Consider the following 14,364-nt stretch of genomic DNA (forward strand, 5'->3'; position numbering starts at 1 on the left):
CTCAATGACTATATGATTAATATATATATATATATATATATATATATATATATATTTATCATATATTAATATTATTATGATATATATTTGGAATAAAAAATGTTGTATACTTTAGTAAGAAAAATACAGTATTTTTATTTCAGCTTCCATGTATCCTTTTTGAGTCTCCAAATGTCCTTTTTGGAAAACTGCTTAGACGTAGCTTAGAAAAAACAATGCAGAATGCTCATTTTTGGTGATATTGTCCTCAAATCTGAAGGGGAGTTGTCCAGTGTTTTGGCTATGGCTCCATTGTGTTTCTAGGCCACAATAATCTGTATCCAGTCAAAAACAGAACATTTTTTCACTGTGTTTCAGCTTCTGTAACTTCTATTTTAGTGATACTTAGACTATTTGACTCAGACCCCAAAGGGTTACCTTTCAGAAGAGACCAGGATTATGCTTGTTGTCAAAAGGGTTCAAGAATAGTAGGCATTTTATTTTGGGTATGTCATTTTTAAGAAAAGGGGTGGTACTTAAGGGGTTAAATAATAATACATTTTATCTAAAGATCTGGAACCATTCAGTGTGTCAAATATACAATAATAGAGGAAATCAGGAAGGGGCAAATACTTTTTTCATGGCACTGTACAATAAACTATATAATATATGATAATTACCATGCATTTTGTAAAAGGCGCACAAGCCTTTGATTATTTTGCATACACTTTATTTCTTATTTTATACAAATATCTGAGTAAAATATTTTCAAATATGGTTCGTTATTCCTTTCAGCATGATGTGTTTTTGGCACCTCTCTGTGAATGCGCGCTGTGATCTAAGATAACTGTCTGTCTCCAGCGACCAAAGTGGTGGGAAACCTGGTGTCCAAGCTGCCGAGCGACGGTCACCAGAAGGAGCCGTCCAGCGATGTGGTGGTCAACATTTGTGGGGCCCTCAACAACCTGGTCATCGGCAGTATGCTTGCCGCCCGAGATGTCACCTACTTTGATGGACTGCCAAAGCTGATGAGCATCAAGAGCTCCCATGACAACAGGTAGGCAGGCCGCAGAGACGGGGCAGGGCTTGTCAGCACTCATCTGTATGGGCTTGGGCAATGAGCGGGCTTTTTTTCCATACAGGCACTCAACTGATTCAGCAAAACATTGATACGGTTGAACTAATTAATCTTCCCTCTCCAGTTCTGAGAAGAGTCATGGACCTCTGAGGAATTCATACTCACACGAAAGCATGTAACACTGGAAATGATGGGGCGATTTATGCCGACGATACCTCCGTTTTAATGGTGCAGATGAAATATGCGTTGGTGTGTGTGAAGTATAACAGGTTGATTGTAATTGAGCTTTCTTTTACCTCTGCCTGCTCCAAGATTTTCCAGAAAGTAATAAAAGTAGTAAAAATTATAATAATTAATTGCATTTATATAGCTTTTCTAACTCACACTCAAAGCACTTCACAGTGAGAAGGGGGAAACTCTCCTCAACCTCCGCCAATGTCTATCACCCACCTGGGTGTTGCACGGCAGCCATTTTGAGTGTCATGGGATCTCTTAATCAACACAATGAGTCAGGACCTCGGTTTAATGTCTCATCGAAAGGCATCTCCTACAGCGCAGTGTGCCCATCACTGCACTGGGGCATTGGGGTTTATTTGACCAGAGGGAAGATTGCCCCTTATTGGCTCACCAACACCACTTGCAGCAGATGCTTAGTTTTCCCAGGAGGTCTCCATGTACCAAGGCCACATGCCCTTAGCTTCAGCTATCTGGCAGGAGCAGGGCGCATAGTGCTATGGCTATTTCAGTGGTGCTAGGTAATTTTTATATTTGTAAAGCAGTTCATTGGTGTTAGTTTATAATATTCCTACGTTTGGAGTGAACATGTGATTCCGTAACACACATTGTTTTACAAGAGCGACTGCTTATTAGGATGAAACAGGGACAGCGATTTGAAAATGAACCACGGGTTGTCTCTGGAGGTCCTGTCGGTACCGGTCGGCGTGCTGGTTTCCTGACCCAGTATCTCTCTTTCTCTCTCTTCCCTCACTCAGCCCTGGGAAGCTGAAGGCGTCCAAAGCGGCGTCGACAGTGCTGTGCAACATGTTCCAGTACAAGAAGCTGTACAGGGACTACAAGCAGGTGAGGGCAGAGAGGAGCTGCTGATTATGCAACTCTGATCTTAAAGGGATCAAGCCAGCAGGCCCATTATGAAGGTATACCCGTATGTAGTGGCCAATTATGAAGGTATACCGATATGTAGTGGCCCCTTATGAAGGTATACCCGTATGTAATGGCCCCTTATGAAGGTATACTCATATGTAGTGGCCCATTATGAAGGTATACCCGTATGTAGTGGTCCATTATGAAGGTATACTCATATGTAGTGGTCCAGTATGAAGGTATACCCGTATATAGTGGCAGCGGCTCTCCCTCATGCAGCTTAGCGCCAGAAGTCCACAGAAAAGCACCCACACAGAAAATATCTCTGTTGCTGGGCGTGCCCCACAGAATAGCACGCACACTGAAAATCTCTCAATTGCAGGGCGTGCCCTGGCACACCTCCCCAGCTCCACCTCTCTCTCACTGTCCCGGGTTTATCCCGACAAACAAGTCTCAACAGCCCAGCTGTCTGCTTCCCCCCTCTCGCCTGTGTCCTCTCCACGAAACTATCGCCAGTTGCCCCTAATCCGTCTTTTCTCCTGTCTGTTCCATGTAATATGTCTGTGTGACTGTACCTTTGACTGTTACGCCAAAGGTACAGTCATATGGTTAGAGTTGAGTGTGCTCTGAAAAACAGATGCACTGGTTTGATTTCAGCAGGTGTGTGGGCATCACAGGCCAATCCCCTTTGGACTGCTGTGCGATGTGATCCAGTGCTTTGAAAAACCAGACAAAAGTACATTTCATTGTTGATCTCTTGGACCTTTGTCCCTCGTTTATCCGCGTCCTGACCATTGTCTTTCTCTCCCTCTCCTGTTTTTACAGAAAGGATACACGCGCCAGGACTTTGCTGACATGACCATTTAAAACAGGACTGCTATTGTTATACTGTCACTACTAAAAACGAGCAGGCATCGGTGGAATAAAACATTATTCTGCCAGCAATACAACAACTAACCTTACACTTCACTTTTAAACACAGAAGCACAAATGTTTTCAAAAATGGCATCCATACAATTGAATGTAACCAAAGGAAGTGTAATTAAGGAGAATGTCTCTATAGATAACTACATGGATGTGCTTTCATTTCCCCCATGGATTCAAGCCCATTTCTATTATTTTTCTTTCTAACATGAAAGCAGTTACCGAGGGGGGCCAACAGCAAGTTGTGGTCGCAGGTCACTGATACGGCACCCCCTAAAGCTTTGGCTCTGACTGTCTCCGATTATGTGAGCCTGACTGAGCTGTCCAAGGATGAAGTCCTTCCGGATTACTTCTGGCCACCTCTGTTCTGTTGGTGCGTTGTTATCAGAGCGGGTTTCCTTAGTGAATGTGTTAAAAGAACTGAAACACTTGGGACCAGGGTGGTGTGGCACTTCATTCATCAAACGTATTTCGCTCAAACATCTGAAAGAATACTTTCCATCGTTAATAAGAACAAAGAAAAAAGCACCCTGAGAACAGTGCCGCAGCCAGGCCGTCATGACCTCAGCCAATCACAGCTCAGATACACCAGCAAACACACAGAGTAGTGCTCTCTGCAGGGTTACCAAAACTCTGCAGGGTACGACTTCAGCCCAAACAAACCAAAAGGCTGTGAGCTGTGGTGGATTTTTAAACCTAATGCTACTGAACAGTGACGCCTTTCAGTGACTGTTTCTCGCATATATGAATACCGACTAGATTACTGTGAATGATAGGTACAGAATAAAACTATCATAACCAGTATGCACACTGGCCATAGCCTTTTGTCATAATTACGTATGAATTCATGATCTGCTGTGAGGTCACATGGACACTCAGTCTTTATGCACATTCAGCGATTGTGACTTATTGCGTAACGGTGCCTTGTACCAACAGTATAATTCTCAGTATTCCACAATCCCATCCGAATACTCAACGTACAATTCAGGCTAATTTCAAAGTAGTCAAGGGAATTTTGTTAACACACCTCTGTTGATAACTATACAGTATGTGTCTTTTGAATTGCTATATTTTTGTAAGACTGGAGAGTGTAATTATGTGAGATGTGTAGGAGATGTGTATGAGATGTGTAAGAGATGTGTTCAAATGTAATGCCACAATGGTGTGGCTAAGTGGGCACAGGAGTGGGGAACTGTATTGTAAACGAATGTTTGAGACCGAGTGAGATTGTATGTACCCTTTACATATTTTTATTTTTTTGGATAAGCATTATGCATGTGTGCTCTGTAAAACAGTGGAATATCAATTTAACCAGCCTTGAAGAGTCAGCGTTTGTGTTCTTTTTATTTCATAATTTCCATTAGATTTAACAAATAAGAATTTTTTTTTTTCTTTTTTTTTTTTTGCTAAAACACTGTGCCTTAAGTGAAATACGTCTTTAGTGTGAAATTTCAGTCATTTGAGTGGTCTTTTAAATGACTTGTTTCTCTTTAATGAAGCTGGAAGGAACGTGAGTATAATAGATGTCAATCAGGAACTGTGGATCTCACCCAAAGCATCTTTACTGTTTCTGATTGCATGAGCTTCAATTTGTATGCACAGATTATCTCAATATGATTTTGATTTACTGTTTCAATTAATTCAATATTTTGTGCATGGTACTCTTTGTATAGTGGGTGTTAATGTCTTTGTAGATACTTTAATTGAAAAGTATTTTGTTTTTAAGCAGTCGTTTGATACTTGGATGTAACTGAGGCTTTATTTTTTATATTGAAAACTATTTTCTAATATACACTCAGAGGGCACTTTATTAGGTATTTATTAGACTTATTGGTCTACTGCTGCTGTAGCCTTTCTACTTAGAGGTTTGACATGTTCTGCATACGACTGCTGTAATGCATGGTTATTTGCATTACTGTCACCTTCCTGTCAGCTTTGACTGTTGTGTGTGAAAATCCGAGGAGATCAGCAATTTCTGAGACACTCAAACCACCCTGTCTGGCACCAACATTCATTCCACGGTCAAAGTCACTTGGATCACATTTCTTCCCCATTCTGACATTTGGTCTGAAAAACAGCTGAACCTCTTGACCATGTCTGCATGGTTGTATGCATTTAGGTGCTGTCGCATGATTGCCCGATTAAATATTTGCATTAAGAAGCTGGTGTACAGGTCTACCTAAAAAAGTGGTCACTGAGTGTATATGTTAAGATATACTGACTAATCTAATTATAATTAAGAATAATATATGTACAATACTGACTTGAATGTTGAATGTGCTGTTTGACTAAGGAGTGGTGAATTTATAGTGTTCACAACACTGTTGTTCTTACGTGTGTTTGTTTTCCAGGCAGAAAGTCGGGATCTGGGCAGAGGGAATAGACATTGTGCATTATGTATATTTTTCTTACAGGACAATAAAACATCCCTGTTCCAGCCACCTCAAACTCCATAGTGCCTCCTCAGAATGTTTCATTAGGCAAACAAATGCGACTGTAACCCTTATGGTGTCATGGTCTCTCACTGGTCATTTGTAATTGTAATTATCCTAATAAATGGCAAATTATTTTAGATGTGCATTTGCATGAATGTGGCATTTTTCTTCTTCTAAGAGACATCTCCCTGGCGTTACGTGTATGATGTATTGGGTAAGTTCTGATGAAAGACACAAGAGAGTCTATTCTAGAGTTAAATTATTTATTTTACCCCACTGCATTTATGTGAAATGTATACACTAAAAAAAGTATTGCAGTAAAACTTTTCTTGAAAAATATTTTATTAATATTTACATATAAAAAAACATAAAAAAAATTCAGTTCACGTTACATCCCTCCTTTAACGGGTATTTATAGCTATTTTTGATAATATAACTAACTTGATTTTATTTATAAATTGTATGATAATTCAATATACACTCACCTAGCACTTTATTAGGAACAACTGTACACCTACATATTCATGCGATTATCTAATCAGCCAATCGTGTGGCAGCAGTGCGATGCAAACAATCATGTAGATATGGGTCAGGAGCTTCAGATAACGTTCATGTGATCTCAGCAATTTCAACCGTGGCCACATGTTGATGCCGGACAGGCTGGTTTGATTCTGTAGCTGCTGATCTCCTGGGATTTATAGTTCACTCAGAATAGTGTGAAAAACTAAAAAACATCCATTGAGCAGCAGTTTTTAAATTTCTTTTACATTTTAAAATTCTTTTTCCTTTTTAAAACACACTCAATAACTCAAAATAATAATTTTAACAAAAGCAAGCACTCGACAAAACTAGACAACAATTGTAAATTAAATGAAACATAACTTTAAACAAAAGTGTGCAAACCGATGATTAACAAATGAAAAAGTCTTTAGAAAATCATATCAAAACAAAAGGAAAGCAACACAAAGTGTAAATCTAGGTGAATCACGGCTTGTCTGCACACGTACGGGTTTGCTTGTTGCCCTGACAGCGGCGTGGCTGTGATGTGACACCTCGTGCAGTGCGCACACACTCAGGGGAGGCATGCGCGACAGCCCCGTGAGTCAGGACTAGAGCATGCTGGGAGATAAGTACATTGAGTGTGACTGACGGGGAGCCGTACCTTGGCTGACACGAAGCGGTGAGTCACGCGGCGGGCGACACGGAGATCGCGTTCTCGTCACCGGCTCATACTCAGAGACACGCGCCCGACGGAAACAACGTGGATACAGTAGCATTTATATTTACCGTAATATTTCTTCACATATATTTAGCTCTGCCTCAGGTCAAATTACAACATGAGTGTGGCTACATTTCGACAGCATTGGGTTTAAAAGATTCAGGAGAGCAAGACACCAGCATCTGTGATGTACAAATATATGTAAACATATGTAAAAAGAGAATAGAATTGACTTAAAGACATTGGCTATGAAACCTTTTCTTTATACATGTTAATATAGATAACGTATTACATGGTTTCCAAGAGCAATGTGTAAGATGTGAGTTTCAGTATAACAGGAACTCACCTTGGACTCAAACTCATAGAGTCACTCTCATCAAAACCCAGTTGACCCTGTTATGAATGTCGTGTTTACAGTGTGTGCAGCAGAAGGGCTGTGGCATGGGAGAAACATTCAGAGAATGCTACGGCATGGTGGGAATGCACCCACAGCTGGTCCAGACTTGGGGGGGTTATTTTCCCAAAAGGAGGAGAAGTGGGTGGGGAGGTGTCTTCTGCCTGTCTAATGTTCCTTCATCACAGAAAGGGAAACTACCTGGAGCTAGTGATGAGGACATAATCGGGACTTATTTGTCTGGTGAGCCAGTGAAGAAATGATAAAAGAGGTCAAGAAGAAGAAGAAAAGAAAAAGTTATTTTAAAAAATACAGTTACAACTAGCACTTGTACAAACTGGCAGAAGAAATTAGTTCCATTCTATATAGCTAGCTATACAGACATTGAAAAACCTAAAAGTCCTACCTTGGACTCCGAAACACAAGCATCATTGCTAGTTTCAATTACAAATAAATATGCATAACAAAATGTGAAAGATTATTATTGTTTATCCATCCATCCATCCATTATCTTAACCCGCTTATCCTGTTAGGGTCACAGGGGGGCTGGAGCCTATCCCACCATACATTTGGCAAAAGGCAGGAATACACCCTGGACAGGTCACCAGTCCATCACAGGGCGCACACACACCATTCACTCACACACTCATACCTACGGGCAATTTAGACTCTCCAATCAGCCTATCCTGCATGTATTTGGACGGTGGGAGGAAACCGGAGTACCCAGAAGAAACCCACACAGACACGGGGAGAACATACAAACTCCACACAGAGAGGCCCCGGCCGACAGGGATTCGAACCCAGGACCTCCTTGATGTGAGGCGGCAGTGCTACCCACTGCACCATCTGTGCCGCCTATTATTGTTTATATTCATGAAAAATATTTAAAATACAACATGTCATTTTGGCTATTGATCCACATAAGACAATCACAATAATGATGACTAAAACAGGCCACACAACCTGGTGATGGCCTTTGTGGTGTGCGGTGTGTTACATAACATTCTCAAAAGGCGTGGGTGTGCTGCTCATCAGGTACATGACCACACAATACAGAAATCCTGGCCAATTGCATGCCAGCTATTGAACCAGCAAAAGAGCTGCTTCATCTGTTGCCAGGTAAGTGGACGGGTGTGGTTAATTTGCTTCATTTAAATCACCTCAACGCATTGACAGCCTACGGTCCTCAGGATTTTTAAACGTTTGGATACGATTCTAAAATGAGGATTCACTGCCCTGATGACGCATGCGATCCTGCAGGAACACGTAGGCGCAAGGCTGCAACTAGCCCACCTGCACCCAGGTGAGCTGCACAAGCAAACATGTCAGAACCTGTGCGAACAATTTTACAAGCTGGGAACTCTGCTGCCTGCTTACAGAGACAAGCCAAACAGGAACAACAAAAGCCAAGAGCTGGAGTCAAATACTTTTATTTCTCAATGTGTTGGCACACCTGATTACCCACTACCAGCATTCCTTTAAAGGTGCAGTTAAAACAGGGAGTGGAGGCAGTATAAATGTAACAAAGTATAATGTCAAAGTTGGTGCATATGTATAAAAGTAAATAATTTGACTCACATTGCACTCCTTTTACTTTGGTTATAACACTTGATTCCATGAATGTGATTCCCAGACTGAATGAAACACAGGCTTGCACTTGCCCTTGGCAAGCGTGTGTGCAGTACTTTCAGGTTTGACTCATGTGCCCAACATTCCAGCGCCGCTGTTGTTTTTCTCTACACTGAAGTCACACACCCTGTACTCAGTCACTACAGTCATCACCCTCATTGAAACTTCTGATTTCAACATGGTGCCCCATAAAACGTTAGACAAATTCTAGTTACCTATGGCTGTGAAATGTCTGCTTATACTGCCCCCTACTGGTAAACTGCCCACCTTGCTTCCCATCTTTAAAATGGCCATTTTCAATGACCAAATGTACTAACTTGCTAAAGAATAGCTGCCCATTTAACTTGCACAAATGTACAAAATTGTCAAAAGAATAGCTGCCCATTTAATTTGCCACAAATGTACAACATTGTCAAAGGAATAACTGGCCATTTAATTTGCACAATTACTAGCTTGTCAAAAGAATAATTGGCCATTTAATTTGCACAAAAGGACTAAGTTGTCAAAAGAATAACTGCCCATTTAACTTGCAGTCACTGCTCTCCGGTGAACAAAAAAGATAAAGAAAGCATTCCCACACTGGTGTAACAGTGAGAATTTCTTGGAAAAAAAGAAAGAAATCATGAGCATAACTACTAATACACAAAGGTGAGTTGCATGAATCAAGATACCTGTATTATTCGGAGGGATCCATGTCCGATCCATGGGACAAAAATTCTGTTGTTTGAAATAGGTAGAAGGAATGTTCTTGCAAAACTCAAGCACCCTCATACAAGGACAAATAGACTGTTGAAACTGCTCAGCACTAACTCCCTGTATGTGCACATATTTTCTGTGCAATCAAGGACATTTCTAACCTCGTTCAATAACCCGCATATATGCCAAAGGTTCAAGAGATAGAGGTCCCTGGCAACTATGCCTCACATCTGTGTCTGTTCCTGTACAGTATGAATTTATATAATGGTATAATTTGTGCCTATGTTTGTGCACAGTCCAAAAAAAATCCATAGATTTGCTGTTTTCATTAAAAAAAAAATTCTTTAATGAATTAATTAATGTGAAAAGTTATGCAACGGAACAAAGTGCTGAAATTTAAGGACAATCTGAAAACACCTTCCCACACAAAGGAAGATTTACAGGGGTCAGCTTTTGTCCGTTCATGTCCTATTCAATTCTTATATTCTTGGTCCCAGCACTCCTGATGTCACACATCTGTTGACCGGTCAAATCGGTTACTCCCTTCGCTGAAATACAAGATATTACCATTATTCAGATTACTATGAATGCAAAAAGAAAAATGTTGGGGTGGTTATTCTAGTCCAGTAGTTCTAAAACTTGGTCCTGGGGAGCCCAGTGCATGCTGGTTTTAGTTCCAATCCCAACTGCAATCCCAGAATTTTAATAAAATGTTGTTAATTTGACTAAATTAGACACCTTTCATGTTTTGAGGTACCACTTCCCTCTTAAGCAACATCTTGCAAAAAACCCGTATTCAAATTGTCCTTATTGTGCTATATTGCAAACAATACATAAAACCTTTTTTAACTGATCTCTATAGGCTCCTAATTGATGATCAAATCAATAGGCACCTAAGTGGTTAAAATGTGGTGACCTGGGGCACGTTCAATTGACAAACCTTTTGCTACGCTAATATGTTTCCTACCAACAGTGTATAACGTTTTGCAACAGGCTTTCAGGTATGTTTGCTCCAGTTTGATGGATGTGAAGCTGGAATCAGTACTGACATAGGCCTATACTTTAAAGCCCAGAGAACGACTTCTCAGATGCCATAGGTGCAAACTGCACCATGTCAGTCCCCAAGTGCTTGTTCAGCACGCCACTGCTTCTGTTTAAACAGATGTTTTGCAACGTTTTGTCTGGGCTGAACGTGGCCCTGGCCACTAAAACTAACCATCCGGTCAATAATGTAGAATTCAATGACAAGGCAAATGATAACAAGCCTAACCTGCAGTTAAAAAGTTTAAGGAACAAATTATGAAACTTAAATACATGTGTTCAATAACTTTAACTGAGCAAGAGATTAGCAACAAAAACCAGTGTACAGGTTCCCAGGAAGGTGTTTCACAACCACTGCTCTAGTGCATGCAATTAAACACTTTACAAGGAATCATTTTTACCTAATTTAAATACTTTTTAAAAAATAATATTTTAATAATATTTTTTTTTTGTTTCCACTTATAGAAAACTTAATATACACTATGTAAGTGCTGGAAGACTATTTGGAATATAAGAATATTTGAAATGGCAAGAGAAAATATAAATCTTATGACAGATGTGAAAGTGATGATAAACCTATCGTGTACATTTAATATTCACCTCAGCTCCTGTTTTAATCTATCAAGCTTGTCTTCTAGTTTGGTGTTCTTCACAGCCAAGGGGCAGTCTGGGACAAACCAAGCAGCAATGAACTTGCAGATGACCACAACGTGCTGGGAAGGCAAGGGGGAGATACCATAGAGAGAACAATTAAACACAATTACAAATAAATAGTATAATTGACAGGTTTAAACACAAGTTGACTCCATTTTGACATGACTGTCAGCTTAAGGTTTCATTGTATTGCCAATCGATAGAGTGATAGAAAAAGAAAACCAGATGCTTCATGGTTAAATCACTAACTCATAGGAGAGGCCTGGGCGCTATTTCAGATGCATCACTAAATCGGTTAGCCCGATTACAGTGTTGAAGTTTCGGGATGATGTCAGGACGTTCGGTTTCATAAAGGGATTTCACCATTTAGACAGGATTGTTCCTCTTAAAATTTTTAATGTAGGGGGCAGCAGTGTGACAGTGAAAGTTTACATTGTGGTGTCTGATGCTTTGACCAAGTGGGAACAAATAAATTAGAAACAGGATGGGCCAAAGCGCTGACCCCTGTGGGACACCACCGCAAATGCCGCTCAAGAAGAACCAGGATACTGGTTTAGGTTTTCAATGTCTGTATAGCAAGCTGTATAGAATGGAACTAATTTCTTCTGCCAGTTCGTACAAGTGCTAGTTGTAACTGTATTTTTAAAATCACTTTTTCTTTACTTCTTCTTCTTGACCTCTTTTGTCATTTCTTCACTGGCTCACCAGACAGATAAGTCCTGATTATGTCCTCATCAGTAGCTCCAGAGTCGGTTGCCATCAGCAGGTCATTGGTGACGTTTAGCAGGGCTGTTTCAGTGCTGTGGCTGGGTGGGAAGCCAGACTGAAAGGATTCAGTGTGTGTTATCACACAGATGTGACAAGAGCTGAGAGGCCACAACTCTCCCCAATATTTTGGAGATAAACAGAAGGTTGGAAATTGGCCTGTAGTTGACGATGAGCTCTTGGTTGAGATTTTGTCGGTCTGTAAAAACATATTCCCTTCTAAATGCTCTTATTACTATGTGTATGTTACTGTATCCTGCTAACTGCAGCTTATACCTGGAAATTTGTAGGTGTGTGCCTAAGACACTGTTGCCCCAGAAACAGGTCTGATGAAATTGTGAGATTGCTTTGTGAAACCGAAAATCCTAAAATGTTGACACGCTAATCTGGTTAACTGAGTTAGCCACGTACATGAAACAGGGCCCTACTTTGTGAAAAAGTACCCTGCTCCTGGAGAGCCAGAGGGTCTGCTTGGTTTTCTAATGGATGTAATTTGGTTTCTCATTGTAAACTGAAAACAAAAATATATACTGTATATACAGTGGGCTCCGGAATTATTATCCACATAAGTGCGGAAAACAAAAAAATAATAGTTATTGATATAAGCTGTATTTTCCAACATGTGTAAAGCCGTGCACTTTATTAATGAGTCAATAGAAAAAACTTTCAAAAAAAAAAAATACTTCCCCAAAAATAGATTCCAATGATTGGCAACCCTGTTTTAAGCCTTTGTGGAAACACCCCTGGAGAAGTTCCAAAAAGTATTTTTCTATAAATTGTGATAAGGTTAGACCACTGGCAGCAAAACATCTCAAAAACATGAACCCTTATCCCCATGGTTGGTAAGAAAGACAGTGAGGGAGGCCATAAGTAACCCACGGATCGCAATTTAAGAATTGCAGAGACTGGTTGAGTCTTGGGGTCACAAAAACATACCTCTGTACTAACAACCTCTTTAGAAGGGTGGCACGAAGACAACCCTTACTGAGCACAAACCAAGCATCTTGAGATTGCCAAACCAAATGTTTTGGCCATACACACCATCGACATGGCAACAAAAGAGGAATCCATACAAGGATAAGCATCTCATTTGACCTACTGTCAAATATGGCGGTGGGTCATTGATGTTTTGGAGATGTTTTGCTGCCAGTGGTCCAGAGGCACTAATTCATTGTGCCTATCAATGGCACAATGAATTCAACAATGTACCAGGAAATCTAGGGACAAAATATGGTTGTTTCTTCGAGGAAGTTGAGACTTGATCATAGATAGATTTTCCAGCAGGACAATGACTCCAAGCATACATCAAAATCCACACAGAAATGGTTAAGTAAAAACAACAACCATGTTCTGCAATGGCCATCTCAGTCTCCAGACCTAAATCCCATTAAAAATCTGTGGTTTTTAGGATATCAGTGATTCTGAAAAGTTCTGCATCGCAGAATGGTCAACGATCCCTCCAAATGTGTTCTCTAACCGTATCACAAGTTATAGGAAAAGACTCATTGCATTGCATTGCATTATTGGCATTCGGCAGAAGCTCTTATCCAGAGCGACGTACAGTTGATTAGACTAAGCAGGAGACAATCCTCCCCTGGAGCAATGCAGGGTTAAGTGCCTTGCTCAAGGGCCCAATGGCTGTGCAGATCTTTTGATTCCGTTGAATCATTAATGAAAACCACTGCCTTACACACGTTGGAAAATAAAGCTTATGTCAATAACTACTATTTTTAGTTTACAGCATTTTTTGTGCATATTTATCAAGGGTTCAATAATTCTGGAACCCACTGTATATACACAGGTAGGTGCCTTTCTAAATGATGTCCAATCAATTTAATTTGCCACAGGTGGGCTCCAATCAAGTTTTAGACACATGTCAAGGATACTGTTGCACAACTAGGTTGCACCTGACCACAATTTGGAGTGCTACAGCAAAGGGTCTACGCGCATCATAACTCTAAGTGGATAGGCTGCAAAAGTCTACAGAATAAGTCTAATAAATACCTAATAAAGTGCTCGGTGAGTGTATATCTATATACACGCAGTATATGATTTTTTCTACAGGTATTTTACCTCAAACAGAATGACGAAGGCGAAGCGCACTGCCAGAATGAACCAGAACTGTGCAGTAAAGCCATAGTCCTCCGTGTTTCTGTAGTCTTTGTAGCTGTGTCAACAACAAAAAACAAAACATACATGTACAGTAGGAATCGCTTGCTCAACATTACTGGTGTATTCAATGCAATCAAAGTGTAATCAGTGATGAGTCCAGCATTTTTTCAAAATATTATTTCAATGATGTACTGTATTAGCCTACAGTATCTGCATCAGCTCACAAAATACACATTTGACAGCTAATTGAATTCATACTTGCAATCTTTAGAATTAGGCTCACACTTTACAATAATGTTACATGAATTTCCATTATCTAATGTAGTTTTTAACATGA

At 40.2% G+C, this 14,364-nt stretch overlaps 2 protein-coding genes across 2 annotated transcripts in view; one reads left to right on the forward strand and one right to left on the reverse strand.

Annotated features, from left to right (window-relative positions):
* Nucleotides 1-5,660, forward strand: part of LOC133130859 (plakophilin-3-like) — a 29,259-nt gene extending 23,599 nt beyond the window's left edge. Inside the window, exons 11-13 of the mRNA XM_061245784.1 lie at nt 841-1,036; nt 2,050-2,137; nt 2,984-5,660. Coding sequence (XP_061101768.1) covers nt 841-1,036; nt 2,050-2,137; nt 2,984-3,025 — 326 coding nt within the window. The 3' untranslated portion in view covers nt 3,026-5,660. The remainder of the gene's footprint in view (nt 1-840; nt 1,037-2,049; nt 2,138-2,983) is intronic.
* Nucleotides 5,661-8,544: 2,884 nt separating this feature from the next.
* Nucleotides 8,545-14,364, reverse strand: part of LOC133130869 (anoctamin-9-like) — a 34,581-nt gene continuing 28,761 nt past the window's right edge. The window contains exons 22-24 of the mRNA XM_061245811.1: nt 13,989-14,082; nt 11,097-11,209; nt 8,545-10,003 (exon numbers count right to left, since the gene is read on the reverse strand). Coding sequence (XP_061101795.1) covers nt 9,964-10,003; nt 11,097-11,209; nt 13,989-14,082 — 247 coding nt within the window. The 3' untranslated portion in view covers nt 8,545-9,963. The remainder of the gene's footprint in view (nt 10,004-11,096; nt 11,210-13,988; nt 14,083-14,364) is intronic.

This window comes from Conger conger, chromosome 6 (assembly GCF_963514075.1).
Source record: "Conger conger chromosome 6, fConCon1.1, whole genome shotgun sequence".
In the NCBI taxonomy this organism is placed as follows: domain Eukaryota; kingdom Metazoa; phylum Chordata; class Actinopteri; order Anguilliformes; family Congridae; genus Conger; species Conger conger.